General features: G+C 41.4%; 1 protein-coding gene across 1 annotated transcript; it reads right to left on the bottom strand.

Moving 5' to 3' along the window:
• Positions 1-260: 260 nt before the first annotated feature.
• On the bottom strand, positions 261-18436 carry naglu (N-acetylglucosaminidase, alpha). The gene is made up of 6 exons (XM_024007919.2): positions 17924-18436; positions 5696-5843; positions 5334-5480; positions 5151-5236; positions 4725-4981; positions 261-4411 (listed from the first exon to the last, which is right to left on the bottom strand). Exons 1-6 carry the CDS (start codon positions 18331-18333, stop codon positions 3204-3206), a joined length of 2256 nt encoding a protein of 751 aa, XP_023863687.1. The 5' UTR covers positions 18334-18436; the 3' UTR covers positions 261-3203.
• Between the last annotated feature and the right edge of the window lie 1782 nt (positions 18437-20218).

Genomic DNA, 20218 nt, shown 5'->3' with positions numbered 1-20218 from the left:
AAATGGACCCTTTTCAGATTCTCCAAAGTGATTTTATAGGTCGTTAAGCCACGCTAAGCCGCTTCCACATGAAACGTCTTAGAATGCCTCAAATGTTTAATTGTAAACAAGATTATAAGTAATGTATTTTGTAAGTCACAGAGCATAAAGGCGAAGACCAAGAAGGCGGAATCACTTTCCTTAAACGTATTCATAATGGAAAGATAAAATAAAATAGCCTTTATTCACGTGTACGCTCAATTCATATGATGCAAAAAAAAATATCTCTGAACAGCATATTGTTAAAATTAACTGAATTCCATCTGGTTATTTGGACAGACATGAATGCCATTTTTGACATGGGAGAAATCTAATAAAACCAACTACAATCCACATGCAACCAAGGCTCTCCAGCATATACTCTCTGATTACAACCTCATTGATGCCTGACGAGCACATAATCCTAAAGAAAAATAGTACACTTTCTCCTCAAACAGGCATACATCAATCTCACGAATCGATTTCATACCATTATCTACACCTGTATTTTATTTAATTAAGAAAATAGAAATTCAACATATGAGCATGTCTGACCACCACACTTACTACTGCCAACTTCAGAATCTCCTAAAAGAGCCACAAGATGGCGTTTCAACGTTTCTTTACTACAAAATCCTGAATTCTTCGATCAATTTGAAATTCAATTATATTAATTCATAATGACCAATAAAAAAAATGCAGTCGATGACCCCTGGATTCTATGGAATGCCACCAAAGGTTTTATTAAAAATAAGGCAACTGCATTTGGATCGAATAAATCACAATTAACATTTAGAAATCGGATTTCTTTAACTGTGTTAGAGCGTTCMCCACATACTCTCTTTAGACCAGGTAGCCATTTTTCCAAAGTCAAGACAGAACTTAACTTATTGATTAGACAAAGAGCAGAATTTGCCGTCCATAGAGTAAGACTCAACCATTATTTCCATGGTAATCGTCCCAGTTGTTTACTGGCCAACAAGCTAAGTAGTAACGATCAATTGGCTGATATGAGCAACTATTGAATCTGAAAACACGGTAATTACTATCAGACCACAAAATATTTCAAGATTCTCTCGCTTCTATAAAGACCTGTACACCTCTGATTGCTCCCTAACGCATCGAAGATCATAGATMAAGCTGAATTGAGCTCAAGCTATAAAATTAATCTAATCAAAATCAGTCCTACTGCCTCTCAAGGCACCGGTGGAGGACTCCATCTCTARTTATGGAATCCCAATAGTTCCCATTTAAAATATTTGGGAGTAGAAGGCTCCCCTTCTGTCTATTGGGATAAAATTCATATTGCGGTACAAATAAGGAAAGACGTAGGACTATCCGTGCCAAGCTTTCAATTGTATTTCCAGGCACTAGCATTTCGCCACATCCTAAATTGGTTAGGACATGATTCTTCTGCCCCCTGGCTGAGTATAGAGAGACATATGGTGTCTGCTATTGCCCTGGAAGAGGTAGTCTTCACTGATACTGTATATCCCTTAAACAAATGTAAACTACACTTTGGTCCCATTGTTGCTCACACAATTTCTATTTTGCGCAAAATTTAAAAAACAAACAATGTAACTAGGAATCAAAACGGCGTGCCCATACGCCAACATTCCACAATAATGCCTTGCTGTCTGGACGACGGCCTTTTGCATCAGTCCAAAGGTGGAATCCGTACCCTTATCGATATCATGAACAGTAATGATTTGAAAACATTCCAAAATTTGAAAGATACATTCACATTACCGGGCAATTCCTTTTTTGTATATTTACAACTTAGGTCAGATATGCTGGCCTATGGAGTCCCTTGGGAAACCCAACTACTGAAACATCCAATGATGGGATTCATAAATAAATTATGTGGGCCCCGAAAGGACTGCTCTCTATAATACACTTMAGTATACAAAACATTAAAAACACTGCTCTTTCCATGACAGACTGAACATGTGAAAGAGCAGGTTTTCCTAATGTTTTGTACACAGTGTATTAATTAATGGTGCAATTAAGTCATATATTAATCTATGCCGGTTATAGTAATTAAGTTTAAGGCCCAGTGCAGTCAAAATGTTCCTGTGTTCTGTATAATTTTTGTATAATGGCTGATGAAAAGAACACTGTAAAAGTGTGAAAAAAATGTGATCAGTGTTATTTCCCYATAGTTGCTGGTTGAAAAATACAACCCAGGACCTTCTATTCAGCAGGTTTTGTATGGGTTGTGGCTCGCCTCGTGTTTTGGCTCGTCTCATCGAGGCYAAATAAGTTATTAGACCAATAATAAAAGAGACTTCCAAACCTCTGCAAATAACAGTTAGTTTTCAAGTTACATATCCCTACCATTAGGCCTCTGCTTCCTTCCACAATCCTAACTGTGATTGGTGCACCGCTCTGGTTCCCTTCCCCGTTCCACTCCCAGACAGTCCTAGCAAAATGTTTGCTTGAGAAATAGTTGTGCTAAAAAGCTATTTGTTTATAAAAAATAAAATAAAATGTTAATGTAAAACTGCTTAAACTTAGTTGTTACCCAGAAATGATTTGATATTGAGCCAAATACAGCTGCACTTGGCCTAGGGAGTGGTCAGTGAAATGCATGCCAAGGCTCAAGCAAGGCTACTTAACAGTGAAATATATATTTAAATATTAGTTTCCTTACCTTGAAAGCAGCCTAATTTCCTGCCCAAATCATCTCCCTTTAATTTTTTTAAACCAAGTAATTGGAAAGCAATTGAGRAACACAATCCATTTAAGAGATCATTTGGGCATTACATTTAAAACAAAGGTGATTGACTTACATTCGTTTTTGCTCTGAAAAMGCACATTTTACCATTTGTTGGCAGTGGTAGTTTAACAAAACCGAATAGTGGATTGCAGTCACTCCTTGTCCATAGACTGCTTCGAAGTTAAGAAAACAAATATCAAAATATGTGATTTTGCTGAACTCTCTATTTAATMTCATAGGTTATTGTTCTTTTTCCTTACACATTTAACATATGTTTGGATGTTTCATCTTCAATATGTACATTTGTATGCTGRTCTAGTAATCTCAACAATCCACAATATAATTATTTACAAAATAAAAGGGTATTTTGAGCCTCTGAGTACATTCTACATAAAAGTGATTGAGGGGGGGAGACATTCTTCTCGCTGTGAAAGGAGATAAGTCTTTCGGCAGATTACAGACAGGCTCACTTTAGTCTCTCCAAAGCCTGTGGATAATACTTGAGGAAGATTCTGCTGACTATGTCGTAGGTGTCACCCTGTGGTTTGGAGGGGTACTTCCGCTTGTTGAAAACAAAGCCCTTCTCCACCTGGAAGACGGCCTGGTTGAAAGCGTCTTGCTTGAAGGGTCGGCCTCTCTCCAGGCACTCCACCAGYGTGTTGACAAACAGGCTCCATCGCTGGGAATAGTAGTCTTCCATCAGGCCACCCCACTCCTTGCTGGCATAGTCCAGAATGTTGCCCTCGGGCCCCCACAGGGTGATCTGGTTCCGGGCGTTCATGTCGTACAGCCGCGCCTCCGCCTCATCCAGGGCCAGGGAGTGTGCCTGCTCCAGCCACGTCCCCAGCAGGAAGTGGCTGTCGCTGGACAGCAGGCGCTCCAGCTCGGGGAGGAGGTCGTACACCAGCACACCCCCCGCCGTCAGGAGTTCCGGAAGCTTCTGGGCCTGGAAGGCATCCCGGATRTCGCTGTAGTAGTCGTTGGTGAGAAGCTGCAGAACCTCCCGGGTGACGTCCACCAGGTCGTATCGGAACGTCTCTTGGGCCATGAGAGGCCAGGCCGACTGGTACAACAGCCTCCAGGCCTCGTACAGGTCGGCCCGCTGGTACCACACCTCTGTGGTCTTGTGCAGCGAGGGCCGGTGCACCAGCGGACTGTGGTTGTGGTTCTTGTAGTGGGGCACGGTGCAGTTGTAAATGCTACCAAAAAGCAGTCTCCAGGCGGCCGTCAGGTTCTCYTGGGTGCTGCCGTAGCGGCGAACCGCATACAGTGACACCCACTTCGCCAGGTTGACTGGCTCTTTGCGCCATGCCAACTCGCTCATCAGCTCGTACACCACAGGGTTCTGCTCGATTCCCTCCGGCGCCAGCCCGAGCCCAACCAGGGTGGAGTTGGGGAAGGCGAGCGCGTCGAACGGCCCTGAGTTGATGCTCTCCACRGTGCCAAAGAGCCCGCTGTTGCCGCCAAAGTTGTGAAGCATGCACCATATGAAGGGCTGGCCGTAGAAAGACTTGGTTAAGGAGAAAGCCGGCGTGGACTCCGCAAACAAGTCCAGCACGATCATCCGACCGATGGGCACTCCGTGCAGAAGGGCCTGAATCTGGGCAGGCTTCCAGAATGCTGTGTCAAACACAAAGAGCCAGCCCTGCATCAGCCAAATGGCCTGGGGATCCACTGGAGACAAAAAAAGATTTTAGGGTGAGAGAAGAAAAGCAGAGCTCTTGATATGGCTAGGAGTATGGGCAAGAGGTCTGTGTACAACCCCCCCACAGGTGGCACTATGGCAGGGCACCCTGGGGTTATGAAAGTAGGACAATTACAGTAATTATGACCCAATGTATACTGCCATTTTAACATCTGCTCACTGTTGTGGCCGGAATTCCCGGAAGAAAAACTACTTAACAACATTAGAGGGTAACAAAGCTAGTGTCAGCTAATTAACAGACAGCGGTTTTTTTTGTTGCGTCGTTCGGCATGCACGTCTCACCAGAGGTCATGGTGTCGAAGACTGCGCGGCTGACCGCGGACAAGTAGGTGGGGTCCGAGGAGGTCGGCGTCATCTCGTTGAAGGTGTCTGTGTTGTAGATGTGGTCTGTGCCAAATTGRTTGACCAGCTGGGACAGGAACAGGGAGCCGATCCAATGGAAGAGGGGGTCACGGGGGTCCAGGGTATATGCGCAGGAGTAGCTGCAGTTGAAATGGCTCCAGGGCGCCAGTTTGGTCACGTTGGCTTTCGGAAAGAGCCTGGGAAATGGAACAAACAAGGACTGAACAATCCAGGAAAACATTGTTGCCGAGCACATTGATCTTAACTGGTTCAAATACCGCCAAATGGCTATTTATTTTGTATTCCAACAAAAWAATTGAACAGAAGCCATGGATTGATGAAACGGGTTTGAATCAGCAGTCATACCTGACTATGCCCTGAGGCACAATCCCAGAGAAAGCAGGCAGGACAGGCAGCATTCCAAAGGATCTCATTCGGTCTAAAATCTTGAACTGGTGTACAGAAGAAATATACAACATGTATATCATTATTATTCCAAATGCAGGGGGGAATCAATGTGTGTATGGAGACCAATCAAAATGTTAGTACTTGAAGGTAGAGCTGCTTCACATGCCAGGACTGTGGTAGGGGTCCGCCCCACTGGAACAGGTTCCCCATACGGTTCCAGGCTAGGAAGGCGGGGCCAGTGAAGAAGTGGTCAATTTCAGTCTGGTTCAGCCCCAGTGAGAGGTACACCTAATCCATCAAAAACAGCTAGATGTCAGAGTTGTTCTAAAATACAATACGGTTTTAAGACAACGTGTGTTTAAATAGGAAAAAGTTAGCAAAAAATTACTTTGCACTTTTATCTGGCATTACCCTCACCTATTAGTAGGATATTAGTTGTAATATGCATTCCAGTTTGCTCCACCTCAGCACATACACACACACACACTATGGGATCTCGTTACCTCTTGCCACAAGGCCTCTTGTCCAGTAAATGCCAAAGGCAGATTGATGCCATTCAGTGCCATCCAGTCGATCTCTCTCTGCCATCGTGGCCAGTCCCACCACACTGTGGAGTAGCTCTGAGTGCATACGTTCTGATAGTACCTGAATCTAGAAACAAAAGAAAGGCATTACCAGGGAGCTACACTGGGACGTCGGGAAAACATTGGTGTTTAGTTGCTACACTGGACACAACGTGTCCTCAATCCCATTGAGCACATTTGGGACCTGTTGGATCGGYGGGTGAGGGCTAGGGCCATTCTCCCCAGAAATGTCAGGGAACTTGCAGGTGCCTTGGTGGAAGAGTGGGGTAACATCTCACAGAAAGAACTTGCAAATCTGGTGCAGTCCATGAGGAGGAGATGCACTGCAGTACTTAATGCAGCTGGTGGCCATACCAGATACTGACGGCTACTTTTGATTTTGACCCCCCCCCCTTTGTTCAGGGACACATTATTCKATTTCTGTTTGTCACGGCTGTGGAACTTGTTCAGCTTATGTCTCAGTTGTTGAATCTTGTTATGTTCATACAAATATTTACACATGTTAAGTTTGCTGAAAATAAARGCATTTGACAGTGAGAGSACGTTTCWTTTTTTGCTGAGTTTATTTATTTTTGTGTCCACAACAACTGTCAAGTTTAGTCATGGTGTGGTGCTCAGTACCTGGATGTGCAAACTACAAGCAAGCACAGGCTGKTGGGMTAACATTTCATTGGTTACCTTACTAAGAAGTCGAGCAGAGGTAACGTAGTGTTTATCTAAACCAAAATCTAGCTAACTTTCATAATATGCTGGCTAAACATTCCGAAGCAAATCAATGTAATTAGCCTGCTGCTATCTGGCAACGTGATTTGTAACTTTGCAAGCAAATGTTAGCTACGTTAAGTTAGCTACCGGACCATATCTATCTGTTAGCTAGCCAACTAACTACTGCAGAGGCTAACTTGACCGACCTGTGTGTTCGATTAACATCTGCAGTGACATCAACCGATCCCATTAACATCTGCAGTGACATCAACATCAAGCTCAGCACCAGCGCAAGTCACCTTCGCTAAATCTTTCCTTGACTTCGTGATGAGCAAATAAGTACAGTGTATTCAGAAAGTATTCAGACCCCTTGATTTGTTCCACATTTTCTTACGTTACAGCCTTATTCTAAAATTGATTAAATAAATAAAAATATATCCTCAATCTACACACAATACCCCACAATGACAAAACGAAAAACAGGTTGACATTCTTCCAAAACAAATACAACAAATATAACAAATATAACAAATACATAAGCATTCAGACCCTTTGCTATGAGATTCGAAATTGAGCTCAGGTGCATCCTTTTTCCATTGATCATCCTTGAGATGTTTCTTCTACAACTTGATTGGAGTCCACTTGTAGTAAATTCAATTGATTAYACATGAATACAAAAACATTTCTGCAGCATTGAAGGTCCCCAAGAACACAGTGGCCTCCATCTTTCTTAAATGGAAGAAGTTTGGAACCAGCAAGACTCTTCRTAGAGCTGGCTGCCCGGCCAAACTGAGCAATCGAGGGAGAAGGGCCTTGGTCAGGGATCAAGAACCTGATGGTTACTGACAGAGCTCCTCTGTGGAGATGGGAGAACCTTCCATGAGGACAACCATCTCTGCAGCACTCCACTAATCAGGCCTTTATGGTAGTGGCCAGACGGAAGCCACTCCTCAGTAAAAGGCATATGACAGCCGGCTTGGAATTTGCCAAAAGGCACCTAAAGGACTGACAAGATTCTCTGGTTTGATGAAACCAAGATTGAACTCTTTGGCCTGAATGCCAAGCGTCACATCTGGAGGAAACCTGGCACCATCCCTACGGTGAAGCATGGTGACAGTATCATGCTGTGGGGATGTTTTTCAGCGGCAGGGATGGGAGACTAGTCAGGAATGAGGGAAAGATGAACGGAGCAAAGTACAGAGAGATCCTTGATGAAAACCTGCTCCAGAGAGCTCAGGATCTCAGACTGGTGKAAAGGTTCACCTTCCAACAGGACAACGACCCTAAGCACACAGCCAAMACTCTGAATGTCCTTGAGTGACCCAGTCAGCCCAGACTTGAACATCTCTGSAGAGACCTGAAAATAGCTGTGTAGCAACGCTCCCCATCTAACCTGACCGAGCTTGAGAGGATATTCAGAGAAGAAATGGGAGAAACTCCCCAAATACAGGTGTGCCAAGCTTGTAGTGTCATACCCAAGAAGACTCAAGGCTGTAATCGCTGCCAAAGGTGCTCCATCAAAATACTGAGTAAAGGGTCTGAATACTTATATATATTTTATTTTTTATTAAAAATCAGTTTTTGCTTTGTCATTATTGGGTACTGTGTGTAGATTGATGAGGAAAACACTATTTAATTAATTTTAGAATAAGGCTGTAAAGTAATAAAATGTGGAAAAAGTGAAGGGGTCTGAATACTTTCCGAATGCACTGTGTACTGGAGCGAGGCATAAACATGGTGTGTGTCTTGTGGTAATAGATGGTGTGTTATAAGTAGGCAGTTCTCGGTCTTGTAGCTGCTTAGTTGATTGTTTATGCAAAGCTTGAAGTCTAAATTGGAGAAAATTAGTAAGGAGGAGATGGTGAGGGTGACTGACTGGTGCCTGTTAAGTGTGGGTAGTGTGTGTGAAGGTTYGTATGCATGATCTATTGACACAAGTGGGGTAGGTGGGTGGATATAGTACTTTGAGTGCGTATTGATGGGGACAAAGTAGTAAAATGTTGGCTAATCACTAACTAGTGTATGTTCTACAGACTAATSCTGCTGCTGACCTTGACACCAGCGTTTGTCATACAMATCCTGTAGATTCATTGGATGAAAGCTTTCAGCCGGGAACAAGCTCGAGCTCAACATCTGATTTCAGCCAAATCATAATTGACTTACACTTCACCGTTAATGTCGTGTCATGGGAAAAACGGCCCCATGCTTGCCATGCGCTTTACAATCCAACCASTGTTAACATGATGACATTGCTGGGGTTAGCTGATGTGCGACTAATGCACTATGGATAATTGAAGGGCACAAATGTCCACAGCCCTCACGATAAACAAAGAAAACTCAATTGTAACAACACTGCATTCATCACGTCCCACTGATTTTCGCTTTAAAAGGGCCCAGCCACAGCACAAATGTCTACAGCCKTCACGGTAAACAAGGAAAACTCAATTGTAACAATGCTCTGTTCTCACCCCCCCAATTTTCACTGTGCCATAAAGCAGCGAAAGAGAGCCCAGAACACTGAACTGGTCATATGCAAATGCTGACACTCCGAGAGAGACTACGCACATATTTCACATGCAGGGTCAAACATAAATGTGCAATATTTTTCTTTCCACATTCACCGCTATTGTCTGCCGATTTAATGAACGAGCATTGATCYTGACAAGACTACATACAGTGGCTTGCGAAAGTATTCACACCACTTGGCATTTTTCCTATTTTGTTGCCATACAACCTGGAATTAAAATTTATTTTTTGAGGGGTTTGGATCATTTGATTTACATAACATGCCTACCACTTTGAAGATGCAAAATATTTTCTACTGTGAAATAAACGAGATAAAAAAACAGAAAACTTGAGTGCATAACTATTCACCCCTCCAAAGTCAATACTTTATAGAGCCACCTTTTGCAGCAATTACAACTGCAAGTCTCTTGGTGTATGTCTCTATAAGCTTGGCACATCTAGCCACTGGGATTTTTGCCCATTCTTCAAGGCAAAACTGCTCCAGCTCCTTCAAGTTGGATGGGTTCCGCTGGTGTACAGCAATATTTAGTCATACCACAGATTCTCAATTGGATTGAGGTCTGGGCTTTGATTAGGCCATTCCAAGACATTTAAAATGTTTCCCCTTAAACCACTAGAGTGTTGCTTTAGCAGTATGCTTAGGGTTATTGTCCTGCTGGAAGGTGAACCTCTATCCCAGTCTCAAATCTCTGTAAGTCTGAAACAGGTTTCCCACAAGAATTTCTCTGTATTTAGAGCCATCCATCATTCCTTCAATTCTGACCTGTTTCCCAGTCCCTGATGCTGCCACCACCATGCTTCACTGTGGGGATGGTGTTCTCAGGGTGATGGGAGGTGTTGGGTTTGCGCCAGACATAGCYTTTTCCTTGATGGCCAAAAAGCTCAATTTTAGTCTCATCTGACCAGAGTACCTTCTTCCATATGTTTGGGGAGTCTCCCACATGCCTTTTGGCAAACACCAAACGCGTTTGCTTATTTTTTTTCTTTAAGCAATGGCTTTTTTCTGGCCACTCTTCTGTAAAGCCCAGCTCTGTGGAGTGTACGGCTTAAAGTGGATGTGGCGGCAGGTAGCCTAGTGGTTAGAGCGTTGGGCCAGTAATCGAAAGGTTGCTAGATCGAATCCCCGAGCTGACAAGATAAAAAATCTGTCATTCTGCCCCTGAACAAGGCAGTTAACCCACTGTTCCTAGACCGTCATTGTAAATAAGAATTTGTTCTTAACTGACTTGCCTAGTTAAATAAAAAGGTAAAATATTTAATAAGTGGTCCTATGGACAGATATTCCAATCTCCGCTTTGCAGCTCCTTCAGGGTTATCTTTGGTCTCTTTGTTGACTCTCTGATTAATGTCCTCCTTGCCTGGTCTGTGGGCTTTGGTGGGTGGCCCTCTCTTGGCAGGTCAGTACTTCTCCACAACTTCATCCCTGACCTGTTTMGAAAGCTCTTTGGTCTTCATGGTGCCCCTTGCTTAGTGGTGTTGCAGACTGGGGCATTTCAGAACAGGTGTATATATACACTGAGCTCATGTGACACTTAAAGTCCACCTGTGTGCAATCTTTTGAAGGTAATTGGTTGCACCAGATCTTAGTTAGGGGCTTCATAGCAAATACATATGCATGCACCACTTTTCCGTTTTTTAGAATGTTTTTAAACAAGTTATTGTTTTCATTTCACTTCACCAATTTGGACTATTTTGTGTATGTCCATTACATGAAATCCAAATAAAAAATCAATTTAAATTACAGGTTGTAATGCAACAAAATAGGAAAAACAATAGGAAAAATGCCAAGGGGATGAATACTTTTGCAAGGCACTGTAGGCAGGGGTCGTTACACTATCCTCCCCGTCTGTAGCGGTGCATGAGTAAAATCAATGAGGAAGCCAAGCCAGGAAAAAAGCCACATTACAACCTGTGTTGTGATAATTACATGGTTTGCTCTTTAACCTGTTAGTTCATATCCCTTGCCACCATGATATATAGGCCTACGGCCGAGACAGTAAGYAGACAAAGTGGCAGAATAAATTCAACCACACCTTTGTTTCATCACAAAATCGGAGAGCAACATCTGTCKGGTGAAGTCCACAAACAAACAGTTACATGACCTACTACAGACTSGTCAAGCAAGTTAATGTTTGAGACATTTTCGGACTACTAAACAACTATTGATTTAGAACCACAGAGTTGCAAAATCGCAAAGAAAACAGGAGCTGCCTCCACTATTCCAACACCATTTCAACATCATCAAATCATCTATGCTTAGTATAATACAGTCACAACTAAGATACCAGAAACTATTTAGTCCAATCAACGTAAGCTACATATGATACATCTGTCCATGGTACGGATTTCTCTGTCTGTTTTTTATTTATTTTTCCCTATATAGACACACCCTACGTGTTTTAATAAAATAAACTATATGTAGGCTACTGAACTTCTCTGATTCTTTAAGCACACTGATTAAATAATTAAGACACAAATGACTGGAGGGAGCCAGAGATCAAGATAGACTAACAAAAAATGTAAAAAAAAACAAAACAACTGTTACCAAATCTCTTCCTCCTGCTACTACTGGCCTTTGCAGATTCTGCTGTTATGCCACTGCTGTTACGTTCCAAATAGGCTACACCAAGGGTCGGCAACCTTTTCCATTTGGAGTGCCAATTTATCTTACCATTTCTACCAATCTGTGTGCGAGTTATGATTTTTATATGCACATTTTTGTAGAACAGTTTAATTTATAATAAAGTCTATGTATCTCAAAATCATCATGTGGTTAATCAAAATTCTAAAAGTAACTTATATTGCCATTGCCAACGATGTAAAAATAGCCTACATAGAGCCAACAAATAAAAACATTGCAGCCCGCAGGTAGAAAATATCCTGATGAAATGTAAATATCCTATACATCACATTGGCTACTCATGGCCCGTCTGCAAAGAACTTGAAACATTGTATCCACTATTATGTTGGGTCAGGCCTGAAGCTTGAGCAAACTTGCAACATTGTATAAAATATTCTGGGCCCTCAGAGTTTCCTGCGACAGACATAGCTGTAGGAATGTGCGCAAGGAATAAGAAGTAGTGATGCACCGATATTACATTTTTGGCCGATACTCGATATATATTTTCCTTTCCAAATAAACGATATCGATAACCGATATTTAACATTTTAGTGGCCTTTTAAGCATTCTAGTGCAGTTATAATAGTTAACACACACACACGGATGCAGCATCTAAGGCACTGCGTCTCAGCGCAAGAGACATCACTAGTCCCTGGTTCGAATCCAGGCTGTATCACATCCGGCCGTGATTGGAGTCCCAGAGGCAGCGCACAATTGGCCCAGCATTGTACGGGTTTGGCCGGGGTAGTCAGTCATTGTAAAGAAGAATTGTTTCTTAACTGACTTGCCTAGTTAACTAAAGGTTACACACACCACACTGACCAAAAAGTATTTTTTTTGGCATTTACGTATGTCCCATTACCAGTAAAACAATCAAAACCTATTTCTTTCACTTACTTGCTGTGCTGTTTCGTGGTTCATTTGTTCAGTCGTTTCATTCTCAACCAGGCTTTCTCTCTATGGCACTCAGTTTGGGTCTTTGCGTGTCAAATAGTGTGTTATTTGTTTTTGACCAATCAGGACCTGAATATGACTGCCACATCACATAATTTAACGCGTTCATTCATTTTTTATGTAGTTATTACACATTGATTACACCATCACTCATATTTCAATGTCAACAACAATTCATCAATACGTTATGCTATGACGCTGGTAAAGTTGTCGCGAACAAAAAAGCTAGCTAGCTCATGGATGCAAACAATGTTCTTCCCCCGAAACATAGCAAAATACAATCTGTTTCAGTAGCCCTATATAGTTACGTTAGCTAGCTAACTATATAGCTAGGTGTCATGATCTAAAATAACCCTAATTTATAAGACCGTTCTTATTTGATTAATGGTGGTTAGACCCATCTGTGAAGCTTGCCACAATAAGGATTAGCCACAATAGTGGAATTTGCGGTTAGCCTTCAAAATAAAAGTATGTCATTGACAGTGTTGCAAATGAATACAAATAGTAGAATTATGCCATAATTTAATAGAACATGCTAAACGAGGTTGTTTAATCACACAATGTATTATACTTTAGAATTGCATTGGGGGTATACTTATTTAAATGTACAGCCTTACCTATGGATTGTGGATCAATGACATGGGGTATCAGCCTACTCAGTGACACCCAGAGAACATTGGCGTCATAGCTCTTATTGCGGGACTCTGAAACAACTGAATTGAGCCACAATTGGTTACAATTCCACCAATTGTAACCTTCTGCATCACTTTCAAATAGGTACTTATTTTTGGAAGGCAAACCGCAAATTCCACTATTGCCTAATCCTTATTGTGGCTAGCTTCACAACACATAACCCAGTCAAGCCTCACTAGCCAGATGAAGCTAGCTGGCTGCTTATAAAAGTTAGCTTTGGGCAACAGGGTTAAGTAGCTGGCTAGCTATTTATTTCCATGAACTGAACTTCAATCGGTGAAAACAAGTGGCTACCTAGCTAATACTTACTCACAAGGATTCCTAAAACATTGCTAAGAATAATGAAAATGACTGCAATTTCTACTGGTCATTGTTTTCAGGCTGGTTGTATTGGTGCTAGCTAGGTACCAAGCTAAAGCTAGCTACCCCAGAAGTTGCGGTCAAACAAATAATGCTTTATTACCAACACGGTATTGTAAACATATCGTTCGTGGCCTGTGTTTGCAGACTTTTTCGTACAGCTTTGACAGCGCTACTGATAGTAGTGGTGGCGCTTGGATTGCAAGTGCAAATTCAGAACACACAACATTCAATAATAGAACTGTTATTTGACTCGTCAAATAGTGTTATTTGACATGCATCTTTTTTGACACGCAAAGCCCCAAAACGGCGTTCCATAGTATGTTGTGAAGCTAATAGCAGTGACGCTATTACTGTGTAACTCCGGTAGGGCAACATGTGTACCGGTGCTCGAACAGTCGGTGAAAGCCAACATCACAACAGAGAACGGTTGATTGTCAAGGGCAATGAATGCCATTATCTTGGCGTTAATGGATTTRGCCTTTGAGTTGTCTCGCTGAAATTCTTACTCTTTCAAATGACTGCTCAACTTGTTGACTGCTCYATCCACACAGCAGATATTGTGGGCTAGGTTAGGAATGCTGTGTTGCATAAAATGTTACGTCATGTATCTACATTATATAGGTATGCACGTCAACTTTGACATCAGTTTTSCACATCGGCGTTAATAGACATCGGGCCGATACRGATGTTGGTATTTTTAGCTAATATCATCTGATTCCAATATGTTCACCGATATATCGTCCATCCCTAATAAGAAGTAATCAGTTAGGCCTATTTTACGACCTTTCCACRGGAGCAGAGAATGACATTTTTCCCCCCTTTCATGCTGAGTGGTTATCGAAAGAGAGCTGCAAATATTTTTTAAATAGGCTACGTTGAGGAACTATTGTCATTCACAATGGATGTAAAAACAGACTTTGTTTACTTGCTGTTTGAGGTGAATAAAAAATMWATAATTAGTTCCACAGCGGTGGTGAGTTAAGACAATCAGWAATTCTATCAGATCCCCAAATGGGCACATTTATAGGTCTACATTTGCACGCAGGCCAGGTAGCCCAGGCCTACTTTTATAGATAATCAGGTGCGCGTCCTTACTCAACATTGACAGGAGCGCTACAAACAAACAATAATGAATAAATCGACTCCTAAATGGAATGAAATAAACCAAAACTTGTTCCTCACAAGTGRAGCTTAGGTTGTGCGGTCCACAAACAACTTGTCCACTTCGACAATYAGAACGGTAAAAGACTAAATAATATATTGAATGCATTAACAGAAATTACCGTAACCAAGCAAACATTGTACATTAGAAATTATGGGAATTAACAGTAAATGTGATACTTGTGTGCCATCCCCGTGGCCTCCACAATCGATTAGTCCACTGAGACAGGCGTGAATCAGACAGATGTCTCATATCATAAAATCTATATATTTTAGACTGCTTGACTAAAAAAAGATCTTAGTCAACCAACAGCCTATCGACCGAACAATACTGAGACAGKGTATCTCAGATGCTTTCTCCAGTGAGATACTGTACATTCAGCCTCTTGCGAATTGAAGGAAAATTAGGAAACAGACTAAAGACAAATGATTTTATTCATTGTCAATTTTTGGGGAGATACCTGGCTTCCCTTGGCATCRATGAAMGAATACACACCACTGCTCTCCATACAGGAGGAGCGTGTCCCCATGCTTAACAATAGCAAGTCACTCTCATGTACGTGCTTTTCTGATGGCCTCATGGCAGCCATATCCCACTTCTGACTCCAATGTAGCGAATGGCTACATTGCAATGCTTCGTGCGGGACTCAACTCAGGTCTCCCAAGCCATTGGCACAAGAATGTACTCTTAAAACCTCTTGCATTCGTGAGAATCGMCCTATGGCAAAATTGAAATGTTTCTTACAGAAGAAAATCTGGAAAACATATGCATAACCAGGTAGCAATGAAAAGGGAATAGTTTGGAGATTATGGGAACATTAAACTAAAAAGTTGAGGACACAACAGTTCACCTGACAAGACTGAATCCAAACATTACACTCTTAATTTTACATTTACTATACTTTGCGGTTCCTTATCTTTCCAAAAACTGTACCGCAAGCAATGTGTGTTCACCTTCGGACTGAGCGTCTGGGCTCTTAACAAAAGTCCCCCGGGAAGAAGATATCTTCATCAATAAGCACTAAAGATAGTTAGCGTCTATGAATGAAGTAACTTGCTCACTGCTCCAAAAGGATCCCACTAGGAGATCATAACAAGCCAATGGCTCTAAAGGCTGTATGTATGCCCTGCATAGCATTCTCATATTTGTGGTAGAACTAGATTTCCATATCTGAGCAGCCTTTTCAAGCTTCTAAACATAAATTGACAATACCAACCAGTCAATAAAAGATAGGCCCTATTTGAGATATTAGAATTTGTTAAAGTCAAAACATGTGTAAGATGCAAATTATATTGATAATGCACAATATGCCATTGAGTTCTGCATACATTGTTACATCCCGCTGCAACCTGGTCTCAAAGCATTTCACATTATTCTGTACGTAAATGCCAGACACTCCATTTCGTATGTATGGTATGTAATCATTTGTGGATGTCCATCACCAATTTCATATGATATGTTGCGATTTACAATTCATATTATATGTTACGAATTTTCTAAACATACAATATGTTATGATTTTGCAGAACATACAATATGTTGAAACAAACGTATGACATGATACGAATTCTAGCTAGGTGGATAACGTCAGCTAGCTGGCTAACGTTAGTTAGGGTTATGTTTAGGAGTTAGGTTAAAGTGTTAGGGTTGTGGTTAGTGTTAGCCAGAGGTGTGGACTCGAGTCACATGACTTGGACTCGAGTAGAACTCAAGTCACAAATATGATGACTTGCAACTCGACTGACTTGAACACCAATGACTCGTGACTTGACTTGGACCTTATGACTCGACCTCCCCAAGKCCAAATATTAAATATGATGCTATTAAAATGTGTGCAGCGCATCAAGTCTTCATTTAATGGATTACAGTTTGAATAGGACAGCAGCCAATCAAATTGTCCCTGCTGAGAAAAAGTTGTGCGTGGCAGTGCAGAGGAACGTCGGTGGGTGAATTCAGATGGAGCCCTTGTAAAGATGATACCCCAAATTATTATTTTCGGATATAAAGACGACGCTGAATCAACAAAAAACAGATTGCAACTTGCAAAACATGCAGGAAGAAAATTACAGATGGAGGCGCAACAATTTCCAGCTTTGTTTGACATTTGAAGCTGCACAAAGAACGGTAAGTCGTGGCTAATATAGCCAACAGCTATACATTTTATTACTTTACTAGTATATCATGTAGGCTAACGTAACATTAAATCAATGAGTCTCCACACAGTCAGTCAGTGCGGGAACGTGATCATTTCATCCAATATTGAGCTACAACTGGCTAGGCAGTTGGTAGCCTAAATCCTGCCTGATGTTACTGTTGTTCCTAAAACCATTGACATACGTTAGCCTACTGTAATCACACAGAGTGTGTGTGTGTGTGTTAAGGTTGGGCGATTGTGTACAAGCCTACATCGCCCGATAGCGATCCTTGATAGTCGATTACTATTGGGGGGGTGAGTGTCTTTCTCATGGCTACCTATGTATTTCCATTGAAATATAACGTTTATTTGGAAAGTAATAAATATATAGATATTTTTAAAAGCATTCATGATTTGTGTAAATGTAATATACTAACTATTACTCTTGTTCAAAATATGAAATGGTATTTCATTTGGTAAAGAGCACATTATAGGACTCGAAACTCAAAATTTTGGACTTGAGACTTGACTCGGACTTGCCTGTCTTGACTTGGGACTTACTTGTGACTTGTAAAACAATGACTTGGTCCCACCTCTGGGGTTAGATAAAATGGTTAASGTTAGGGGAAGGGTTAGCTAACACGCTAAGTAGTTGCAAAGTAGCTAAAAAGTAATYAGTAGTTAATAATTTACAAAAAATATCTGTGATGAGTTTCAAACTTGCAACCTTTGGGTTAGTAACCATAACCTTATGTAACCATTTCTCGTATGTAACCATACCAATCATAACATATCATACTCTGATTCAGAAGGGTTGGGTAAAATGCGGAAGACACATTTCAGTTGAAGGCATTCAGTTGTACAACTGACTAGGTACGTCTAATTTGAGTGTCTTGTGTTTACTATGRTACGTCTAGTCTATGAGCCCAGGTTGCCCTATTTCATCCTGTGAYGACTGTACTATCGCCGCATAAAGTTTCGTTCACTTACCTGTGTTGGGTGCTGATGCGCAGTACGCCTGTGAGTTGCGGCAAAGGGCGAGGAATGTTTAGTTGATTACCTGACCACGATACGTGACAATTACAGAAGTATTTTAAGTAGTTGTAAATCCCAGAGGCGACTGCCACCCCAGTGCTGCCTGTGGCTATGATTTTATTGTTTTTCGCCGACCGGAGCTCACACACTTCCAAATTATCATTGGATAAAGTTCTGTTSACGGACACTATGAACTCACGAGATCTATTTCCAAGTAGACGTCTCAGAAGTTCCASTACAGCTCTTCCCTGAGTCTTGTCGTTGGCTTGCGGTTTTAAATGTGCGAGAGTCTGAAACTCGCAATGTGCTGATAAATTAGAGACTACTGCGAGTAAAACAATGCTGTAAATACATTTAAATCTCATTTTGATAAAAGTCAACTTAAGCGAAAGAGCCGTATGCGTCCGRGTTATAAAATACGAGTTTGGTCAATTTTCAGGCAAACAGGAAGTTTTCGTTTTGAGAAATGCTCTGTGCCAATCAGAGTGTGATTTTTTTTGGAGTCAATCAAAGTATTAAACCAATCACAGTCGAGAGGTTGGTAAATAAATGGGAAAATCATGGGGAAAAAATAGTCACCTGATAAAGTCTGTGGCAGTTTTATTTTAGATTAGATGTATTTGGGTATAGAAAGGCACAGGGAAATTCCTCAGCAAAACGTTACAAATTATGTTATTTGCGTTTAAGGCTGGACCTACAGTAGGCCTATATGTAAAAAAAAAATATATATATATATATAACAACGCGAATCATATTGAGAGGACATTAAAAAACGGTCCTCTCAATATGATTCGTGTTCATCAGCCRATTCCAACCAATCAGGACGTTTACGCACTCCAGGGCCCGCCCCGACACTTCATTTTAATGCGTGTTTACTTACATTCACTGTCTGGTTGTATTTACCCCATGCATGCTACCTCGTCCATTTAGTATTGTTTAGTCATTGCTACAAGAGTATTTATTGAGTGCAACTAGCATACTCATTATTAAGGGATATAGCAATAGTTATATTGTTTACGTGCTACTTCTGTAATGTATAGCAGCTCTCGTGCCCCGGCACATGCGCATTTACTAAATGCCTCATAAGAGCTGTAGCCAGGCCAGAGYGGGCCATAAATCAATAGCCCTAGTCTTAGTTCTCTCTCCCTCTCTGTTTAAATTGCTGATGTGTGAATATCCCTGTGTTAGCCTGTAAAATGATTGCATTTGTTGATATGCTGTTATCAGGGCATATGCTTACACATCCTGATATATATTTATAGTTTTGCATGTCTATTTTTGATTTGCATATATGTATCTCTTAGTATCTTGTAAATTGTTCCTGATGATTGCATTGTCTCTCCCTTTTTCAGAACCACAAATATATGAACATCTTCAAATGGAAAAGCTCTGTCAGCGCTCATGTGTGTGGTGGTGACCATCAAGAGTGCAGTGATYGGCCTCAACATCATGAATATAACCGGACAGCACTATAGTAGGCAGAACCAAAACATGTCAGCATTAAGCACTAACGGGTGAGGGCATTCACAACCGACCGTTCAGATGAGCTCCAGCTAGCCGTTTTTACAGTAGATCACTAACTGCACAACAAAGGCTTGAATGAATTCAGTCACAGGTTGATCACATTGCAGAAAACATTTGTCACAATTAAGCATATTTTTAAGTAAACAAAACATTTGAACATGTTTTAACCAAAACCAATTGGGGCCATACTTGCGAACACTAGAAACAGTTTTAAGTTTCTCAGGTCTCAAAATGTGCATCAGCTAATTAAAATAGTTGATTTACTTGCGCTTGATAGAACGGTACATTGTAGCTGGTCCCATCAGATAACCTGGCACACATTAGCCATATGTATGCTAACCGGTCATCTTAAGTTACCACAGCCACAAAGTCATAAGGCCTGCCTACTCTYCCAATCAGATGAGTTCTTGGTTCAGGGAAGCACGCATAGCATACCACAGTATTTTTATTTAACCCCTATTTTACCAGGTAAGTTGACTGAGAACACATTCTCAATTACAGCAACAACCTGGGGAATTTAGCCAGGACACCACTTACAATAAGTGCCATGGGAGCTTTAGTGTCCACAGAGAGTCAGGACACCCATTTAACATCCCATCTGAAAGACAGCATCCTACACAGGGCAATTGCCCTGGGGCATTGGGATATTTTTTTTAGATCAGAGTAAAGGGTGCCTCCTACTGGGCCTCCAACACCACTTCTAGCAGCATCTGGTCTCCCATCCAG

The sequence above is a fragment of the Salvelinus sp. IW2-2015 genome, linkage group LG18 (assembly GCF_002910315.2).
Source record: "Salvelinus sp. IW2-2015 linkage group LG18, ASM291031v2, whole genome shotgun sequence".
NCBI lineage: Eukaryota > Metazoa > Chordata > Actinopteri > Salmoniformes > Salmonidae > Salvelinus > Salvelinus sp. IW2-2015.
Note: the sequence above shows the minus strand (reverse complement) of the source record. Positions and strands in the feature narration are given on the sequence as shown.